The 22,500-nt window shown below is 33.6% G+C and overlaps 1 protein-coding gene across 1 annotated transcript in view; it reads right to left on the bottom strand.

Moving 5' to 3' along the window:
• The window catches only part of CDH10 (cadherin 10), a 164,182-nt gene that overhangs the window by 89,848 nt on the left and 51,834 nt on the right, over positions 1-22,500 (bottom strand). Inside the window, exon 2 of the mRNA XM_032279052.1 lies at positions 19,295-19,648. Within this exon, the coding sequence (XP_032134943.1) occupies positions 19,295-19,525 (231 nt within the window). The 5' untranslated portion in view covers positions 19,526-19,648. The remainder of the gene's footprint in view (positions 1-19,294; positions 19,649-22,500) is intronic.

Below are 22,500 nucleotides of genomic sequence, written 5' to 3'. Positions count from 1 at the left end.
TCAGAGATGACCAGTGATGATGAGCAGCGCTAATGTATTCCGTGGTACTTTTATAATCCAGCATCCAGAAAACATTATGGATTGAAACTAGATTTTGATAACTAATGGTGCACAATATGATTTGTTGAGCAAAGCATAAAAGAGTTACTAAATAAGTAGTAACTAAATTTGAAAAAGCTAAAATAAATTAATAAACTGGTAGAGTGAAAAATGAAATGATTAAAAAAACGTTAAGAGGAGAAATATTTTAAATGTCTAGGTTTGATTTTGGATAATTTTTATTGTTTTATCTTCAAGTTCCCTACTCTTTTCTTCTGCAATATTTCAACCTATAAATAATCGTATCTTCTGTAACTTTCATCACACTGGTTTTAGTTTTTAACTCTAGAGGTTTGATTTGTATATCTTGTACATATTCATGTCTTTACTTAATTTTTATCAAGTTAAATACAGTTATTATAACCATTTTCACATTCTTGTCAGCTAATTATGATACATATTTAATTTCTGGGTTGATCTTAATTGATTTTTCTCTTTGTCAGGATTATTTTTCCCATTTCTTTGCATGACTCATAATGTGTCTCTAGGATAAACATTAAGAATTTATTTTGGAATTCTGAGTATTTTTGAATTACTATAAAGAGCCTTGTACTTTATTTTGGAACAGTTTGTACTTTGATTCTTGCTTTTGTTAAGACCATTATTTCTTTTATGTAGAATTGGAGCAATAGCTCTTGGGTTAATTGTTCCCTACCACGGAATCAAGATTTTCATGTGTAATCAATCCCCATAGACCTTGAGGTTTCCATGTCTGCTGATGAGAACAAGCACTATTCTCATCACTGTGTGAGTATAGGGCACTGTTTTCTCTAATCCCTGTATGTGGTTCTTTCTCCAGCCTCAGTGAAATTTCACATGTTTTGAATAATTGAGGGAAACACTTGGAACATCCACAGAGTTCTCCCTCTGCCCCTTTCTCATCTCTACTTCTCTGTCCTGTGAGCACCAGTCATCTCAGTTTTTCCAGACTCTGAGTCACCAACTTGTCATCCGCATCAGCCTCAGCCTGCATTCTTCCATGCACTTGTGTCTCAAGGCAGAATTCTAAGGAAAACATAGTTTTTAATCTCATTTAATTTCTGTAATTTAGGAATCATAATCCTTGTTAACAAAAAGAGGGAAAAGGAAATATTTTCACATGATGCACGAAGTGATAAAATATAACAAAACCTATGACAAGTTAAAGATGTTTATGGAGTCCACATTTTGCACAGTTCTTTTATGAATACAGCTCAATTATCACAGTTTAAAAAATACCATTCACCCAACAACACAGTTCAATTTTCGATTATCATAGTATATTAACTGGAGTAATTGCCTGCTAGCCTTGCAATCCACAAGCCACTACATAAATAACAGTGATCATGATTAGTGACCAAATATGTCACTTTTTTCAATATCCTTAGGTAACTGATCATTATTCAGTTCATTCACAGATACTAAAACGTGTAGTTACATTGCCTGGTTGGTTCTCAGTGGTAAACTCACATAACATTTTACAAAAATGGATAATTGGAAGAGGATATTAGCCAACACAGATGAAAGTGCAGCAAACAAAATATGACATTCTTGAAAGTAAAATAAGAATCAAACACAAGTGCAGAATGGGACTACTGACACAGTGTCACCACTTGAGATCTGATGCCACTCCAGATCTGACATCAACTGAACAGTGAACAGTACATATTGAAGAACGTGGATGTAAAGAAAAGAATGAAATGTCACAGAGGAAGTAACACCAGCACAAAATATCCTATTGAAGGAACTTCAGAGATGTTTTACAACAAACTCAGAAAGGAGTTTGACAATTTGCCAAGGCCAAAAACTGAGGCTTACTCTGTATTATGTTTCATGATGAGAAGGCAAGCACTATTTAAACTATGCTTAAGTTTTGTTTTAGTTTTTGTCTTGAGACAGTGCCTCCATTTGTTGCCCAAACTGGAATGCAGCTCAAGTGATCCTCCCACCTCAGTCTCCCAAGTGGACTACAGGTACACACACAACAATACCACCAGATATTTCTCCCCTCCCCTCTCCTCCCCTTTTTCCATTCCTCCTCCTCCTCTTCCTCCTTTCCTCCCCTTCTCCCCTTCTCCTTCCTTCCTTCTTCCCTCCCTCCCTTCCTCCCTTCCTTCCTTCCTCCCCTCCTTTCTCTCTTCCTTTCTCCCTTCTTTTCCTTCTTTCCTCTCTTTATCTCTTTTGTAGAGACGATGTCTCACAATATTGCCAGGGTGGTCTCAAACTTCTGGGCTCAAGCAATCCTTCTGTTTTGACTTCCCAAAATGTTGGGATTACAGGCATAAAACACCACCCACAGCCAAGATTTTTTTTTTTTAATAAAGAAACAAAACATTTTAATTCTCAATGTTTCTAGTGTGTCAAATTATAGCTTACTCAATAATAGTTGCTTACTGTGTTTCTTTCATTTTCTATACATTTATGACAAATAGTAGAAGAGTTTTAGAGCTTTGACTAAAAAAGTTAAGGTAGTAGAACACTTACGATTTTCTCAATTAATTGTTAAGATAGATCACTTTGTGTGGGCTTCAGTGTGCAAAGGTACTTTTATGGTCTCACACTGCAATACAAAAAGAGGACTTTCTTTTTTTTTTTTTTTTAAGACTCTCTCTGTGGCCCAGGCTGGATGGAGTGCAGTGGTGCGATCTCAGCTCACTGCAACCTCTGCCTCCCCAGTCCAAGAAATTCTCCTGCCTCAGCCTCCTGAGTAGCTGGGATTACAGGCATGTGCCAACATGCCTGGCTTATTTTTTGTATTTTTAGTAGAGAGGGGTTTGGCCATGTTGTCCATGCTGGTCTCAAACTCCTGACCCCGTGATCCACCCACCTTGGCTTTCCAAAGTACTGGGATTACAGACATGAGGCACCATGCCAGGCCAAAGAGGACTTTCTGTAGTAGGATTTGTGAAGAAACGGCTAAGAGGGATAAACAAATTTTTTGTTGTTGTTGTTAAGAGGCAGATACTAAATATTTTAGACTTTGAAGGCCACATATAATATCATTTTTTTCTTTTCTTTTTTAACCCAGCCTAATAAGATGCAAAAATCATTCTTTGATCAAGGGCTAAGACATTGCCTTCTAGATCTAGCCCACTAGTCATAATTCACCAACTTCTGCACTAAGATAACAAAATAAGAGTTAGAGTCAATGGACAAGTAATAATAATAATATTTTTAAAATTTTATTTCATTCAAAAGATGATAGAAAAAGAAAACAAAAGTAGGTGTTACAAATAGAAAAAAATAGTAAGATTATAGATTTAAACCTGACCCATGAACGATATCGTAAATGTAAATACTGCAAATACCTCAATATGTTATTTAGCAATGAAGTTGATCACCATTACAAAAGTCTGTTTTCAGGTAAATGTTTCATAGTCACTCAAACCATCTGAGCAAGGAGGTAAATTTCACATTCCAAATGTCTCCTGGCCCTGCGTTGGCACCATGGCTCACACCTGTAATCCCAGCGCTTTGGGAGACTGTGATGGGTGGGTCACCTGAGGACAGGAGCTCCAGACCAGCCTGGGCAAAAACCCCTCTCGATTAAATATGCAAAAATTAGCCAGGCATGGTGGTGTGCACCTGTGACCTTAGCTACTCAGGAGGCTGAGGCAGGAGAATCGCTTGAACCCGGGAGGCAGAGGTTGCAGTGAGCTGGAGTCATGCTACTGCATTCCAGCCTGGGCAAAGAGAAAAAAAGAAAAAAGAAAAAAAGAAAGAAAAGTCTCCTGCATCTTCAGTCTGTAATTTTAGAGTAGTTTATTGTTTCCATCTTTTTATGATTTACATTAAAATATGTTACCTAAAAATCAACTTAAAGTTTAGTGAACACTTGGCTCCCTTATATTGCTTTAAAATGCTTTTTTTTTCTTAAATATAAGTTTTTTGAAAGCCAGAATTAGATATTGCTAGTCATAGTCCTTCCTCAGCATGGAACATATTTTAGGTTCTAAAATAAACATTTCTATTGAATGATTGAATAAATATAAATGAAAAAACATATGTTCACTTAAATGTAGGAAGTGCCTGCTTTATTTTTTGTAACATTCTTTCCAGTGATGGAAATACTCCTTCCCAATAATATTTCCATGTGCTTTTATATTCTGAATATTTAAAGGTCTGTGCAAGTATTATACTGTGTTTAGATATCTTAATGTTTAGCCATCATTCTGTTAATTATATCGTGCATTTTATAAATAGCACTTCTATAAACATTTTTTTCTCTTTGGGGTTAATAACTTTGAAAATAATTAAAATACTGTTATTGGCTCAAAGATATAAAAACTTACTGTTCATTACCTATTATCTGAAATATTGACTCCTGATGATTTGAATTAACCAACAGAGCAATCATTCATGCATATCTGTTTCTTACAAACCTGCCGATAACATTTTTGCTTATTTTTATAACTTTAATTACTTTTAGGACATTATTTTTCTCACGTGGAGAGACAATTTGACTCTTCTATGTGATAATCTGTCATCTGCATTTCCTCAATTATATCAGCTGTAAACCAAAATTAAATTTCCGCGTTGCTAGTTCCAATAGCGATTAAGGTGAGGATGACTTTTTCATTACTAAGTTGTTTATGATGTATATTACATTGATATCTCATAACACTTTATATCATGTTTTAGAATTTCTTTTATTATATTAATTTTTTTTTAACCTAGAGTCATGTGCTTTAGAAGATTATAACTTGACTTAAATTCTGGTAGGTTAAACCTCCTCATCATCTTTTTGTTGGGAAAATGTCTTCTTCTTGAAATGCCTTATTCCATCACTGGGCCAGAAAATATAAGATGAGACTGAGGCACCTTGCAGTGCCCAAAATATGAAAGTAAGAAAGTGCTCAAAATCCAGAATGTTAGGGCAGAGCCCCAATGGCCAAAACTGAGTCAATCTGCATAACAAAGTCAGTCAGATAGTATTAGATTATAACCCAAAGTAAAAAGTAAATATCCAGGTGTAAATATGAACATACATAAATTATTAAAGAAAGGAACAGGGGAGAAGAGACAAATATCCTGCAGAATAATTTCAGGTAATTTTGTAAATCTACCCTTCAAAAAGTTAGAGAATAACTGGCAGTCCCTCAAGTGTGGACAATGCTTAGTGACTAGCTTCTAAAAGGACAGTATGGAAAGCTGCATTCTAGTAGAGGCCTTACCTAGGTTTCAAGATTAACATGATCATTAATAAGCAATTTTGAAAGCATATGCCCACGCCGTGATATGATGTGCTGAGAATGGCATTTTAACCTCTGTAGTCCTTCTCCCAAAGCCCATAATCATAGTCTGTCCATTATATAAAATGGTTTTAAAATCCCAAACTGAGAGACATTCTACAAAACATTCAAGTACACCTCAACAATGTCAGAGTAATCAAAACGAGCAAAAGATGTGAAGCTTCCACAGCATCCAAGACCATAAGGATACCTGATGGCTAAATGCCATGTGGTTTTCTGGTGGAATTCTAGAAGTGAAAAAGTTCGTTGGGGAAGAAACATGAAAATCTGAATAAACTGCTGAATTTATTTCATAACAATATATACTTATTGATGCATTATTTGTAACAAAAGCACTAAAGTAACTGAAAATGATCACAAGTGGGTAAAGTGGGTGGTGGGATATACGGGACTTTCATATCATCCTGTAACTTTTCTACAAAGCTAAAAGTATCATAAACTAAAATAGTTCATTAATATGTTTTTCAAAGTTTTTAATTACATAGATTTTCCATCACTCTTTATTACAACAATATTCATCTCATTTCCTTGCCTGCATACATTTAAGAAAATATGACAAAAAAATTAACTCTGGCAGGAAATAATAGATAAACCAACTGATCTGTTAATGTTTCTCTTTCACTACATATAGTAAATTCTTAAAAATATAAAAGTTATAAGTCAAACTCATAATGAGGGAATGTGTTAGAGGAACTTCCGGAACATATATATATATATATATATTTTTATTTCTTTTATATATAAAAAATCTTGATTACACTAACACTGTTCCCTGGCAGATACTGCTGCATATATTCGCTCCTTTCTAACAAAATTTTCTAAAGTTTGCTTGCATGTACTTTCTCCAATTTTTCTCACTGCATTCCCTTTTAAATCTACTGCAGAAAAAATTCTGGACCCACCACAATACTGACATTACAATCATCAAGTACAACTATAATTTCACCGCAACTAAAGTTAACAATTCAAACCTCTCATCATTCTTGACTTAGTAGCAGTTTTGACAAGGTTGACACATTCTCTTCTCCATACATTTTCTTTGTCTTGTAAGACACTCAGGTTTTCCTGCAGCTCAGGAAATACTGATACTCAGTTTCATTCATTGTTTTATCTTCTCTCTCCCCATAACCTCCTCTACCATACTCCTGTCTTAATGAGGGCTTGCTCCTGAAAATGGACTTACTTGTTCTCTCACTACACTAATATTTTTACATATTATCTAGTCCTGTGACATTAAATACCGTAGAGAAGCTGATTCCTGGTAAGAGGTCCCCAATTTAGAATTCAAAACTTGATCTATCTCCCCATATTCAAAGCTGAAACCTGTTTTTTTCTTCCCCCTAAAGCACTGTCACTCCAAATAAAAGCAGGTTTATAGTTTCCAGTTGCTCAGGCCAAAATCTTTGACTTAGGAGTCATCCCTAACAACGCTGCCTAAAACTCCTTGTATAATACCCAGAAAATTCTATTGTTTCAACTTTAAAGCCAGAAGACAGAGTGAAAATTCTATTTTTTACTTTCATTTTAAGTTCAGGAGTACATATGTAGGTTTGTTACAAAAGTAAACCCGGGTCATGGGGGTTAGTTATACAGATTATTATACAGATTATATGTAATTTTTGAGTTTTAGAAAATTATTCATTTTTTATACAAGATATTCCTCTGTAAAATGTCTTTCCTTTAGCTATTCTTATTTGATTTAGATGGCAAACTTAGCCACATAAAATCAGATCGGCAGTATCAACATGTTTTCCATTCTCTTAAACAATTTGTGTGAGATGGAGTTATTGCTTTCATGAATGGTAGATAGAATTTACCAAAGATATGCTATGATACCATGGTTTTGGTGTAGAAAAATATAAGCTACTAATTTGTTATACAGATTATTTCATCACCCAGGTTTTAAGCCTAGTATCCATTATTTAAAACATAATTAGTATAGGATCAGTTTTCTGCTAAAAATTCTACAGTATCTTCCCATGTAACTTAGAGTAAAAGTTAGAATTTATACAAGACCCTACATATTACTTTTCTATTCCTACCGTAAGAAATGACCACAAACCTAGTGAATTAAAACAACACAAATTCATTTTCTTACAGCTCTAAATGTCAGAAATCTAAAATCAAGGTGATGATAGGATGGCATTCCTTCTGGAAGCTTCAAAGGAGACTCTGTTTCCTTGCCTTTTCCAGCTGTCTGCATTCCATGGCTTGTGTCCCCTTCCTTTATATCCAAAGTGCATCATTTCAACCTGTAGTTCCATTGTCACATCTCTTTTTTCTCACATTGACTCTCTTGCTTCACTCTTAGAGACCCATGAGTTATATCGGGATCACCCATGTAATCTAGGATACTTGCTTCACATCATGATTCTTAATTTGATCACATTTGCAGAGACTCTTCTGACATACGAAGTGACACGTTCACAGTTGTGTTAGGGTGTGGCCATCCTTGGGGGCCATTATTCTGTCTACCACACGCTACGGATTCTGGGCACCACACCACCACCCCATAACCTCTTTTCCCTGTTCTTCTACCTCTTTCCTCTTGCTTCCTTTGCTTCAGCTACACTTGACTCCTTGCCTTCCTCAAATATTCACCAGAACCTCCCAATGTAAAGCATTTGTAGTAACTATTTCTTCTTCCTGAAAACAGTATCCCCTTGATAACTTCCTGCCTCATTCCCTTCCTTCCAGTCCTTTGCTCAAATATTACCTTCTCAATGAGGAAGCATTGATCACCACGTCTGTTCTGCCTTGTTCCCAGTATTCCTTACCTTGTTACATCTCTTCTTTTCTGATTCCAATTATCATTTCTAACAACTAAAAGAATAACATATTTCTCGTGTTTATTTTGAATTTTCTGCATTTCCCACTAAAAATGTAAGCTTCCTGAGGACAGGATGGTTGTTTTCCATGCAGTGATGTGACTGAGTGACCTAGAAACTACCCAGAAAATACTTGGCGCTCCACACCTGTTAAGAATTTGTGAATCAAGGAATCCACAGAAAACAATAGACATCTTGAAGAAACTACTGAAAAACATTTTGAAAAACTTCAATATATGGTTATGAGCATCAAGAAGAAATGCTGAAGTAACCAAAACTTGAACTGTTTACTAAACTCTAGAACAGAGAACCCAGGATGAAACACTTAAAAAATGCATGTATTTCATTATCTGCTTGGATTTATTTTTGGAAACACAAAAAATAAATGTTTTGATCTAAAAAAAACTTCATTACAAAGATGAAAGATTCTCGATATTTAGAAAAATGTGAATAAAAATGATATTTTTAAAATTCTAAAAATAAGAAGTTAAGATGTTGACAATGAAATAGCAGGAACTCACTTACAGCTGGTGGAAGTTGTGTTGGTTATAACTTAGGAAGGTACTATGACAATTTCTGAAAAGATTAAAGTTAGGTACGTGCTATAGAACAGCAAATTTACTTCAGAATATACACTAATGTACATGAGTATCAGGATGCACGTACAGAAAATCCACAGGAACATTGTTAGTAACACTCAAAACTAGGGGAAGAGGCCACTCCACATACCCATTGATATGTGCATAACATATTTATTGATATGTGGCCCATATTAACAGGAATGAACTAAATTCAAATAGATTTATGTAGAAAGATACGCTGCACTACAGTATTTGGCAAAAGAAGAAAGCAAAAGATTATCTGAACTATGATTACACATAAATTTCAAAAACAGTCAAAATTCTAGTATTATTTAGAAAGACCTATGTTGATAATCAAACTATAAAAAAAAACAGACATTATTATCACAAAATAAAGCTTACTGGCATCTCTCAGAAGGAGAAATGGTGTTGCTATTCATATACACAGAGAAGCATTCTTGGGGGCTAGAAATTTTCCATTTCCTGGACTGGGTAGTGGACATTCCATTTGATTTGTATTTATTTGTTAAAGTATATATATGTTTGATTTAAATTGAAATGTGCATTATGTTTAAAATTTTAAAAACATAAAGGTCAATTATGGATAAAAAAAGAGAGATTATGGATACAAAAAATACTACCATGTCAGTAGAAAGTCTGGCAAAGAATCTGAACACATTTTCAAAATGCAAAATGCTTTATACACATAGATGCTCATGCTCACTTAGTATGAACAATAAAATGTCACTCGTAAACCTTTTCATTTATAAGATAAAATAAAATGATCATGGTGGTACAGTGATTTGCTACAGCTGTGGAAAAATAGTTACTTTCATAGACCGTCATTGGTTTAAGTTAAAACAATCTCAGTGGAGAGCAACATAAAATCCCTATCAAAGTTGAAAACTTTTCAAGACTATTCTTCAGCATTACTGCTTGTAGTCATATTTCCTAAAGATATAACACTGTGTCAAAGAGCACCTGTCATACTGCTATGTTAGCAATTTTTTTAAAAAAGTTAAATGTCCTTTAAAAATGGTAAAGCAATTACACTGCACCCATTAAAAAGACTATTATTTGGCTACTCAAAAAGAGAAAGAGGTCTTTATGTACTGCAATGCAATGAGTCTCCAGGATGTATTTTTAAGCTAAAAAAAATAAAGTGGGTTACATTAACATCTCACATCTCATAAAGTACACTGTCATGTTTCTAAAAACAAGATAACACATGCCTTTACATGTTTCTCTTAGAATACGTAACAAAAAATTGGAAAAAAATATTTTTTTTAAAGAAGAAAACTAGGGATGTCTGAGAATCATGATGAACATCTTAGTTTTAACTGTATACCTTTTCTGTGTAAAGTGCATACATCATCAATTCCAAATATAAATTAAATAATAAACACATAATGGCTACAAAAATTAATTGGATTTTTCTTTGAAATAGTTGAAATATCTCTATTACATATGCAATCTTAGTTTTGTACTTTGCTAGGAAAAATCTGCTGATTTATTAATTAGTACACTACTTAAACAAAAATTTAACTGTTTTTGATGTGGTTATATATTAATAAATGGAAGAATATTCTTAATCATGGTGCAATGAGGTATAATGTTGATTCTAATCCTGGAGTCATACCTTCAATGTTAGAAGCCCACCTTTACAACGTTCTGAATTCATACCATTAGAAAACTTAGACAATGAGGACACAATTTTTTTTCCTTTCTTGTAAATGAAAGATAATTGAAACTACCTCATGAGGTTGTTGAAATCCTAAAATAATAAAATAAACTTTAAAGTTATCACTATCAGGCTACATCAAGTTTCAAAATATTATATATCTCATTTAATTGTACCCCCCAAATTTTTTTTCCATTTATTTATTTTATTGCATTTGTACCCCCAAAATTTTATGTGATAGTATTTTTTTTTTGAGATGGAATCTTGCTCTGTAGCCCAGGATGGAGTGTGGTGGTGCGATCCTGGCTCACTGTAAACTCCTCCTCTGGGGTTCAATCAATTCTCTGTCTCAACCTCCCAAGTAGCTGGAATTATAGGCTAATTTTTTTTTTTTTTATATTTTTAGTAGAGACGAAGTTTCACCATCTGGGCCAGGCTGGTTTTGAACTCCTGACCTCATGATCCACCTGCCTCAGCCTCCCAAAAAGCTGGGATTACAGGTGTGAGCCACCGTGCCTGTCCTATGTGATAGCATTTATACCACTATTTTGCCTCCAGAAGAATGTTAAATACTGGTCATGAGAAGGATCTTTTTAAAAACTGGTGACCTAAATTAGCATGCATTTTCATTTGCTGATTATATATAATGGTGACTGTGAGCTTAATATAGATATTTTAAATCACAATGTCTAACAAAAAGAGTGAGCTCACCTTATGTTCACATTCACATCCTTTCTTATTAACCACATCATAATATATCTTACATTTCTAGTTGTCTAGTTGTTCATCATTTCAAATTATGTTTGCTTGTTTGGTTTGATACAAGGTCTCACTCTGTCATCCCGGCTGGAGTGCAGTTGATATGATCATCATTCACTGCAGCCTCGAACTCCCAGGCTCAGATGATCTTTTCACCTCAGCCTTTCTGGTAGCTGAGACTACAAGCACATGCCACCATGCTTAGCTATTTTTTTGTATTTTTAGTAGAGATGGGATTTTGCCATGTAGCCCAGGCTGATCTCGAACTCCCAGGCTCAAACAATCTGTTCGCTTCAGTCTCCCAAAGTGCTGAGATTACAGTTGTGAGCCACTGCGCCCAGTCCACTTACTTTTTAGTCTTAATAATACAGCTCTGAAAATCTAGCATGTAGCCTTCTTGCAGGCTAACTAAAGCCATCTGATTCTCATTTGACCAGATTATTACAACAACTCTCTCCTGGGTCCACACTGATCTCTAAATTGCTGCCTCTGTCCATGTGATGAGTTTGTATCACTCAACAAGATCAGCCAACAATTCTTGGAACGTTTTGCTTCTTTGGCCTCTAGAAGGGTTACAGTCTCCTTCCCTCCCCCAACAGACAAAAATACTTTTTCTTGGATGTCCTTTACATCTAGGAATAAACATAATCAAAGGTCATTTCCTAGATAGTTGTTTTTTTCTCTTTATTGTGTCCCTTTGGAAGCTCAATTATCACAGGGACAGAAGCTAGTCCACTCATGATTCACAATTCTGTCCCTCTGCTGGATTCAGGAAAACCAAACACACATAAACCAGATTTGGTGCTAAGCCTATGATGCAGACTTGTAAATAGTGTCAGAGGAGTGCCAAAGAAAATTAAAGATGCTCAGTCGTCTTGGGCTTTTTTTGGGGTGGTATTTGAAAATGAACCACTGAATGCTGAGAAATTGATGATGTAAGTTAAGCTAAACTGCAGCCAAATATAAAATGTTCCTTTAGAAAATGTGGTATAGTAGTATACATTCTTACAGCTCAATTTCTTACTTGATAATGTACCTCTAATCCGGGGATTTAACATTTTAATTTAAAGTTCTACATTTAATGGCTGTATGTAATCTGTAAATGCATAGTATATTTTTAAACATGATATTAGTGAGAGAATTTTGCTAAAGGGGGAATCTGAAATTTACATTAAATTTCCTTGCCTACTGTGGATCAGAGCTTTAAGGAGAGAAAGGTTTTAAGATATGGTTCAACAAAATTCCTTCTCTCTTCTCAATTTTAGTCCACCTATCTGAAAATTTACATGCTTTATTTTAATTCCTTTTTTTTTTTTTTTTTTTTTTGAGACATAGTTTAGCTCTCGTTGCCGAGGCTGGAGTGGAGCAATGGCCAATCTCAGCTGACTGCAACCTCCGCCTCCCGAGTTCAAGCAAGTCTCCTGCCTCAGCCTCCCATGTAGCCGGGATTACAGGCATGCACCATGACACCTGGCTAGCTTTTTTGTATTTTTAGTAGAAACGAGGTTTCACCATGTTGTCAGGCTGGCCTCAAACTCCTGACTTCAGGTGATCTACCCGCCTCGGCCTCCCAAAGTGCTGGGATTACAGGAGAGAGCCACGGCATCCAGTCTATGCTAACTCTCAATTAAAATTACCAGTAGTAATGGAACATAGTTCAGTGATTAGTAACATAATAATATGGTAATAATAAAACAATAGGTGCCTTATATTCTTTAATAAAATTGATGTAAAAATTTAGCTATGTGAAGCGGATATTCAAGAACTTACTTTAGGAAATTTACTAGAGTGCACCCTCCTATTCATGCTTTCATATGAAACAAGTCAGAATATGAATATAGGAACATATGCCAAGTAAGAGACACTGATGAGCAAACACAATAACATACATCCCTCTCTTTCATTTTCTTTACAGAAAAGAGCATTATTCTTCAATACAATGGGTACAAAATTTAATTGAACATATATAATTATATATTGTCACCAAGAAAGAAAATGAGGGAGCTCTGGTAGACATTCATAATATCATATTAAAAATAACCCATGCTTCATTGCTAGTACACATGTATTTGTTATAAATAAATTATATTGAGATATCTTCTGCAGAGCAAAATTTATGTGAGATTTAATAGAGTTTTCATTTACAGAGCTTTCTCTTGAGCTTTTACTAAAAATCACCGACTCAATTTTCATATAATCTTCATTCTTGATTATATATTTTTTAAATTCTGTATTTGAAAAATAATTTACTAAATTATAGATATAAATGTTTGATTTTAATTGGAATATTTTGATTGAATCAAGTTTTCCAAATTTATGATGGAGAATTTTGACTGAAAAATTTATGCATTTAGGATTTTCCTGAATACTTTGTTAAAATATTATAGTGAGGTTTGAAGATGTATTTTCCCCACATAACTGCTAGCTAAAATATTACTGTATTGAGAGATACATACATTATATGCATTTTGAGAATTAAAAATAAAGAGGTGGTCTTCTCTGAAAACATTATGAAGGTTTTCTGCAAGGCATGCCTGTATTTATAAATGTTTTATTACCTCTTACTTGAAGTCCCTACAGATTTTAATACGATTTATATTGTGTGTGTGTGTAGTCTTTACATATTAACAGAAATAATGGCTGTGTTCATGCAAATGTCCACTCACAGAAAGATATTTATAATCATTTAATCCAAACAAGTCTCTGTCAATGTCTATCACAACAACCTGATTAATGTTTTCCAGGACTTTTTCTAAGTAAAATTTCCTAATGCATTTATCTTTTCGTGTCCTATCCATTACATGGTTGCAATGGACATGGTTCAAATAAAAAAATAACTGTGTCTCAATATCCCTATGCGTCCCTACCCCCACCTAACCACTAAAAGCAGGTTTATATTTAGTAAACAGTTAGATGTTTCTTATGTGGGTCATTTTGGTTATGTTTGGATTTTTTTTTTTTAATCACCAGGGAATGTTTAGTCTCAAGAATAGTCTCATTTCAGTTACCAAATAAGAGTGTTATCTACATACTGAACTCTCATTTAATGTAAAGATTTTCTACCTGGGCACTTGAGATTTATTTCACCCTAGGAAGTCTGCAGTAGTAAAGGTCAGAACAGCTTCTTCTCTGACTTAGTTCCAGCTACTCCTCCTCCTGCTGTGGCCAGATTTGACATGAGTGTGTCCATATTATCAAGAGTTAAAGGGATACAGTCTAATATGGTGGAAACAGTTGTTATTTCTGGGCTTTATTGATATTTAAATTTGAATTAGTCTCTCATGGATCACTTTTTACAGTTTCAGAGAGATCCTCCAGAAATTCTCAATTATCATTTCTTTATGAGGTATTTCACATCAAATATACATTCCCAAGGAAAAAACAGATCAATAAAACAATAAAAGCATGCTCTTTGAGTCTTCAGTCTTAGCATTTAATAGCATTGATTCATACAGCAAAAAAACCCAGACTGTTTTATTTTCTCTGTATTTACAAGTACTGAAGAAAGAACATGGGAATATTTGTCGACTATCATTTTGTTCTTGGTTTGGGGAGTCTGCGCTATATCTGATACCAAAGAGACCCATAACTTGCTGTTATTCTTAGGTATTATTTGCTGTCTTTCTAGGCCAACACTTTGTGAGCAGAGAGCTTATATTATCACCACTGAGTGCATAATACCAGAGTGGTATCTAGAAGGTCCTCTACATATTTACTGAAAGAAGGAATACATACTTCATGCATAGTGGGTGTTTGGAGCCTACAGGTCTACGGAGAAGGATGACCACGAGGCTGGAGACAAATACATGCTTTAAGACCAGACATACACAGGAGGTCAGGGCTTGTTAGAAGTCTACACTATGAGAAACAATCAGTAATGGTAACTCTGAAGGGAAGAATATAATTGAGAACATATTTAGAATTAGTGAGAACATATTTAGAAGTAAGAACCAGTGAAAAATAAAATTAGATTGAGTTGTTTAGGAAAAGGCTAGAGAGGTTTTACTATACTGACTAGGATTCAGATTTATGGTTGTCCCTTCATGTTATTACTTTTTTCTTTTCTTTTCTTTTTTTTTTTGGTGTTTCGGGATTTTTCTCAATGTTTGTTGTTGATTAAAATCTATTTTTCACATGTTTTTTTACCACCTAAGACTAATTATCATATAAAATGTAGAGAAAGTTTGTGCAGTAAATATAAAATTAGTAATTTGCTTAGAATTGCATATTTGTTACAACTAAAAGTAAATACAAGGCTTTACAGTTTAATATCTTTATTTACTTTAGATTTGAAGATACAGAAGCTGAGGAATTTGAAATGATCTTCTCAAGGCAACCGGATTGAGCAATAGGAAACTGATTAGAAGCTACATGTATAAAAATATTAAACTAATAAAAAATAGGAGTTTATAATCACAATGTTCCTTGAATTTAAATTTGGAAATTGAAAGCTATGTATAGAAGGTTTCACTACGGAGATAACATGTTTCAAAAGTAGATTCCTTGACATTCAACATGTGAAGCTCTTGCCTTGGAAGATAAAGACAGAGACTGAGTATATAGGAAATACCTATATATTCCAATACAATCCAGTATATAGGAAGATTCTTAAAGGTCAGTGTTATGATTAGCTCATGGAAAAAGAATGGGGAAAAAAAGATCTTACACCAAATGTATTTTTGTTTAGAATGTATTTAACAGAATGATTTACAGGAAAATGCTTCTTGCTGTGGAGAGCTCAACAAAGACATGTTTTGAATTCATTGTGGTTGAATTTGTCTCTTACAGAACAAAAGGAGTTGCAGCAGTGACAATTAGCCAATTACCCTCCTTTCACTCTTTCTCTCCCCCTCTTAATCTTTTTTTCTAAATGAGTTTTTTAATTTACATATACTTTACATTTGTAATATTATGAGAAATGAGCACAATACTAACAGAAATGATTTAGTATTTACATATAGTATGCATATTATATATTATATTAATGTATTAGTGTATATGATACATTATAATCATGCTCTTTGATTTCATGGATAAGAAAATGAAGGCCAAGAGAAGTTAACCAAGGGGTGAGAAACAGTGGCAGAAACAATGTCACATCCTAGGTTTTCTGATCAACAGTTGTATGTTTTCTTAAGCTCCTCTCTACTTTAAGCCAATAAGCAGAAATGGGTTTTTCTTTTTGCTTTTTTTTTTTTTTTGAGATGGAGTCTCACTCTGTTGCCCAGGCTGGAGTGCAGTGGCACAATCTTGTTTCACTGCAACCTCCGCTCCCAGGTTCAAGTGATTCTCCTGCCTCAGCCTCCTGAAGAGCTGGGATTACAGGCGCATGCCACCTCACCCAGCTAATTTTTGCTATTATTATTACAATATTTGAGATAGAGTCTCACCGTGTTACCCAGACTGGAGTGCACTGCCACGATCTCAACTCACTGCAACCTCCGCCTCCTGGGTAGAAGCAATTCTCCTGCCTTAGCCTCCCAAGATTTAACCACATGGCAATAAAGGGTTTCTATCTGAGAAATTGTAGGCATCAATTCTTCCTGGGATCCGATTAGCTAATTGTTTGGGTATTTAAAAAAACGTTTCTCCATCTCCACACAGGTGCTTTCTGGTCTTGTCCTCATCAAACCAGTGTAAGTCTCTCCATTGCTAGTGGGAGCATACTTTGTGAGCTCCCAAAATATTCCCCACTACAGGGGGCTATCTGTCACCATCTTTCCATATGTCTAGTAACTGAAACACAGTGCTCCAACATCTAAACCAACCTAGAGGCATTGAAACACTTAACACTGTATCACATGCCTACTTTGAAGGATGTAAAAACTGAAAGAATAATTTCTGAAAGAAAATGTGACTATGTGATAAATCCCTTATTAATAATGATGGGGAGAATATGTGGGGGATTTTAAGATTTTTATACTTCATAAGGAAAACAGCCTCAACTTCTATTTATCGTAATGTTTGTTTATTAAAATATCCTATGTTAAAAATTGCTTTTTTGGCATATCCTCATCTGTGTGTTTATTTCTTAAATAAGATTTTAATTGTATAAGTAATTAATGTAATACAAATAATACAGTAATTAATACAATACTATGGTATAGAGAAAAATGTGAAAGCATCTGTTTCACAGATTATGGCGTGAATAAGCCACGGAAACTACAAAATTGATTTGAAATGTGAGCTAAAAGTCAGACACTCTGGCCATTAAAAAAAGTAGACTAAATCATTTCTGTTACCCAAGTACTTTAGCATAGCTTAGATGGAAAAAAACTGATGAACACATTCATAAATTCCTTACATCCATCCTCATCAAAGAGTTTTCTAATTTGTTTTTATAAAACAGAGTAGTAAACATAAAATTTGTGTTGTATATCAACATGCATATATCTTAAGTTTACCAACTTGTCTTCAGTGATTAAAAATTCTAGACTAGTTTTCTCTGCCAAAGAGCTGAATGGTACCAGATGGCATTGAGAATTCAATTTAATATCACATAGGTTAATTCAATGAGCTAAGTATTTACTAAGATCTACTCTAAGAGTTTAATAGTCTCTTACTACTCTAAGAGATATGAAGTACAGTTCTTGATTTCAAGGTGTTGTTATTTTATGATAAAAAATAAAAATTAAATAGAAGTAGCTTCACTATAAGGAGAGAGTATATAATATAATGCTAATTCAATTTACTAACATTTATTAAGTCATCATAAAGATTACATGAAGGAAAATAGATACAAGCAGGCTAACTGCTATGTAAAGGAAGAGCCAAAGAAAACTATTTACTTTATCGTTTCTATGACCCAGATTTCAGTTACTATATTTTTATGCAGTTAGTTTTATAAACTAAAAGTTGTCTATGAGAGCAAGCTTCACTCTCTATTCCCAGGCTTTCAATCAATGAGATCGGTGATAAGCCTGCTATTTTGTGCTTTCTGGTTAAGATTCCTAAGTTGCTGTTTCTTTTCCTTTTCTTTCTAGTCAATATGATATTTAACCTTTAATATCATCTTTCTCATTTTACTAGATATTTCAAAAGGTCTGAAATGACTGCAATATAATAAAACATTTCAGTGTTTTACAATCAATGAAAATGTCTCAAAAATAGGGTTTTTAGAAAAAAAAACCTTTTGCATGATTTTAATTATTTGAATGAAGACATCATAAGTAAGGGTAGTGCAAAAGTTTCGAATACAGTAACATATACATCATAATTGTATAGTGGATTTGTGTTAGTGTACTTAATTTCCTTTTATTCCTTTGATACTTTCTCACAAATTACCTATAAAAATTAAAATATTAACTATTAAATGAATTTCTTCTTAAGCTCTCAAGTCGACTAAGGCATTATCTAACTTGAATTAGATTCAAATAGTGTCATGAAAGAAAATTCGAACTTAATACAACCTAGTGTATGAAAGCATTCATTATTAATTTTATGTTAAGATTCTCATTTCATTCCCAAACACCACTAATTTTCCTTACTAACTTTATAATTCTATAGGACGAAAACTCTGTCCACCTCATATTGCAATAACTAAACTGTTTTTACCTACTTGTCTTCCTATTTGATTTTCTTTATACAAAAGCACCCATAGTGTGACCTAAGAAAAATAAATAACACTCATATCTGGAATAGATTTTCTCATAATAAGCAACATTTTTTTGTCCTTGAATCATATTTTTATGACATTTGCTTTCTCATTCTGTAGATTAAACAACTTTGAAATGTTTTCGCTTCCTCACTGAACTCAATAGCAATGTGAAATATACTTATACACATATGCATTGTCATTTAAATAACTGTATTTACACACAGCTTTCTCACTATCTTTACTTTCTAACCATAAATTCTAAAATTGCAGTTTTGAGTACCCCTTTAATCCATAAGTTATTAGGCAGAATTAATTCTAATAAATAAATTTATGCATTTATCATGATATATTCATTCCATAGTTTTTATCAAATTAGAATTTGTATTCCATAAACAAAAATACTTCAGGGAGATTTAGAGAATCATATTTATAAAATTGATGGTTCGATGACCTTCCAATTTCTATCAGTAAAATATATAAAGAGCAAATGTAAATATGTGATTTTACCATAGACTTACCTTGCCTACGTATTGATAATCAGATCCTGTATATTCTTCCAGTAAGAAAAATTGATTCCACATCCAACCACGTTTTTGACGATGCAGAATTTTGCCATCACTCCTTGGCACACGTGAACTTAAAATTCTTTGCTGTGGTACAGGAGTCCTTCTGAACATTATTTCTGGAGAACAAAAATGTGGCAGGCATACCCAGAGTAGAAACAGTAGCAAAAATTGATATATTGTCATAGCTCACTTCTTGGCAAATCCCAACGTAGATGAAGAGAAGTTGTCCTATTTCACCCGGTTGATTTTACTGTGTTTCAACTGGTTTCCAACATTTCATCAATGCTTTATACATGTTTCCCAAAGCTACAAACAAATAAACAAAAAATGTCAGTTGACAACATTATTACTTTTCATTTTAAATTTAAAATGACAATAGTTTAATAACAACCAAAACATTCATTTTCTTTATTTTTCATACAATAATGAAGAGTTTTGAGAAATATTACTTGTCTAGCAGTATGTCTACAATTTATGAAAAGATAATTGTAAATGTTTATTTCCACCAAATTCAAAAGAAAGGACGTTATTAGGCTTCCTTTTTTCTTTTGGCACTTTAACAGTTTTTAGGAATTACATTCCAATATACTCTGGAGATATAGTTCATTTTGCATGTCAATTTTTTTTGGAGTAATTTAACACAAATTAAAATTTTGAAAACAAAACTGTGATTTAAATAACCTCCAGGAATCATGCCTTTTCTTGTGCGATTTTGTATTTTAATATTTTTAAACAGTGGCATAGTTTCTTTAAATTTAATCCTAAACAGAGGCAAAAGTAAAGGCAAAAACAAAACCAAACAAACAAATGAGAAAACCAGAAATGCCTTCCTTTAAAGACCTCTCCTCTCTTCCCTGTTAGGTTGGACTTTGGAACACCTAGAGTTTCCTAAAGTAGAAAATAATCACCACTACAGTGAATCAATTTGTAATATAATTAAATCTAGCAGATAGTCTGCTTCTAATTACCTCTACGGCCTGGTCTAGAACTCCATCACTCCCCAGGCTGACTATGGCAACAGCCTACTGACTGCTCTTTACACCCTCTCTGCCACGATTTTTGAACAAAATTTCCTTAGAAATTTATTAAAATTTAAGTCAGGTCATGTCATTTCTCTGCACAAAACACTCCAGTGATTTCCTATACCACTTCGATAAAAATCTGTCCAAGGATTCTGCACTCAGTATCATGACTGCTGGCCACCACTCTGACCATGTTTCACTTTAACCCTCCACCACATCCTCCTAAACAGACTCTTTTCCAGCCACTGGGTCCTTCTTGTCTCACCCTGTAATACATTTTACATGCTCCTTTCCTTAACCAGCAACTTCCTACTTGTTTCCTACGCCTAGAATGATTTTCCTGTAGATATTCACCTAGCTAGATCCTCTGTTTCCTTCAGGTCTTTCTTTCAAGCCACCGCTGAAATTTCATATGTTCCAGTATGCGACATGTATTTTATTTATTCATTTGTTTTGTACATTTTCTGTCTTCCTGCCACAAACCCATGTAGGAAATCCCATTTTACTCTTTTTTCATTACTGTATTCACAGTGCCTTGAAAAGAATCTTGGGCATAATAGATAAGCAGTTTAAATGTGTGAATAAATGAATGAATAAATTGCAAGTGAATGCAAATATCTGACTACCATTACCTGCTATATGTTTTTGTGCCCAAGCATTTATGTATAGAAATACATATTTTTGAATTATAGTGATTTTTATATTATTCTTCACTTATATTGTGTTAATATACTTATTTTGCTTTATTTTTTGTATGTGTAGATTGTCTTTCGTTTCCTAATATACATGGATTTTATTTCAGGACATTATAAAGTATTTACTATAATCAAGATGTGATAAAGTATTTGTCATAAAAAGTGATTTGAGAACCAAAAGGATTGCACTTCTCTAACATGGCAATGCATTATAGAGTTTCCTAAAGTACTCTATAATTATAAGTACTCCTGTATATACATTTATGCTTACATCCACAGTAATTGGTTAGCAATCACTACATTTTGTTTCATTATTAAGAAGATTTAAAAATTAATATAAATGTTTCAAAGAAATAAGATTAACAGTGAAGCTGTATGTCCCTTGAGTGTATTAAATGACACTGGAGGCTTCCACAATGCTTGAAGATATACAGCATGATAGATGTAAATTGTATTGCAATATGACATGTAATACTCTACTTGGAGTTTAGAAATTATCTGATGCATTACATCACAAAGCACTGAAACCCAAATTGATTGGATTCTAAGTAATAGGAACATTTACCAAAATAGTGGCTTTTAGATGTGTTAGAATGTGTGAGATGGTATTCTCCAGAAACATACACTATTCTCAAAAGGCAGGTGAGAGTTTGTGTAAATGAAGGTTTCTGCTTTCTTCTACAAACATTAAATTAAAAAAGAAAATTACATGAAACAAAGCTAATATTTAATTTGTCTGTAGTTAGTTCTTCTTAGGCATGTTCTAAGTAACTAGAAGCCTACATATTAGACATTTCAAAACATGCGAATGTATTATAAATACAAATAATCATCCTTTCGGTAACCTAACTCAACGTACAGAATATCTTTGGCATTTCCATTTAACCAAGTGTACCTTTTACATGGTCAGTCAATACATTGCACTGCTACTTTTTTTCTCCCTCGTGGCTCTCAGCTGTCTTTTTTTTTTTTTTTTTTTTTTTGTCAATGTGCCACCACGCTATTTTAAACGATCATCATTTCATGCAAACAGCATACAATAACTACCAACAGCCGTTTTCCTTAACCTCAATCTTTCTTATTTAAAATATATCCTACAGGGAGTTGGCTGAATTAATTTTCTCAAACTCACTTCTCCAAGGCTCAAATCAATTAAAATTTTGAACATGTCTACCATTGGGAAGATTAACATCAAAACTTTATATTTCATGTGAATATCTGGAACCAGATAATTTTTAAAACATCAATTTGTAATATTTCCAGTTGTGTTCATTTCAACCCTGATATGTAATTTCTTATATGGATAAACTATTTTGCCACTAATATACAATTCTGAATAATATCCATGTGATTAGAAATGTATTGAATTTTCCTCACTAGTAAAAAGTAGTGTGTGTGTATATATATATATGTATGTATATATATATATATATATATATAT

The sequence above is a fragment of the Sapajus apella genome, unplaced genomic scaffold (assembly GCF_009761245.1).
Source record: "Sapajus apella isolate SASKATOON/1434 unplaced genomic scaffold, GSC_monkey_1.0 scaffold11, whole genome shotgun sequence".
Taxonomy (NCBI): Eukaryota; Metazoa; Chordata; class Mammalia; order Primates; family Cebidae; genus Sapajus; species Sapajus apella.
Note: the sequence above shows the minus strand (reverse complement) of the source record. Positions and strands in the feature narration are given on the sequence as shown.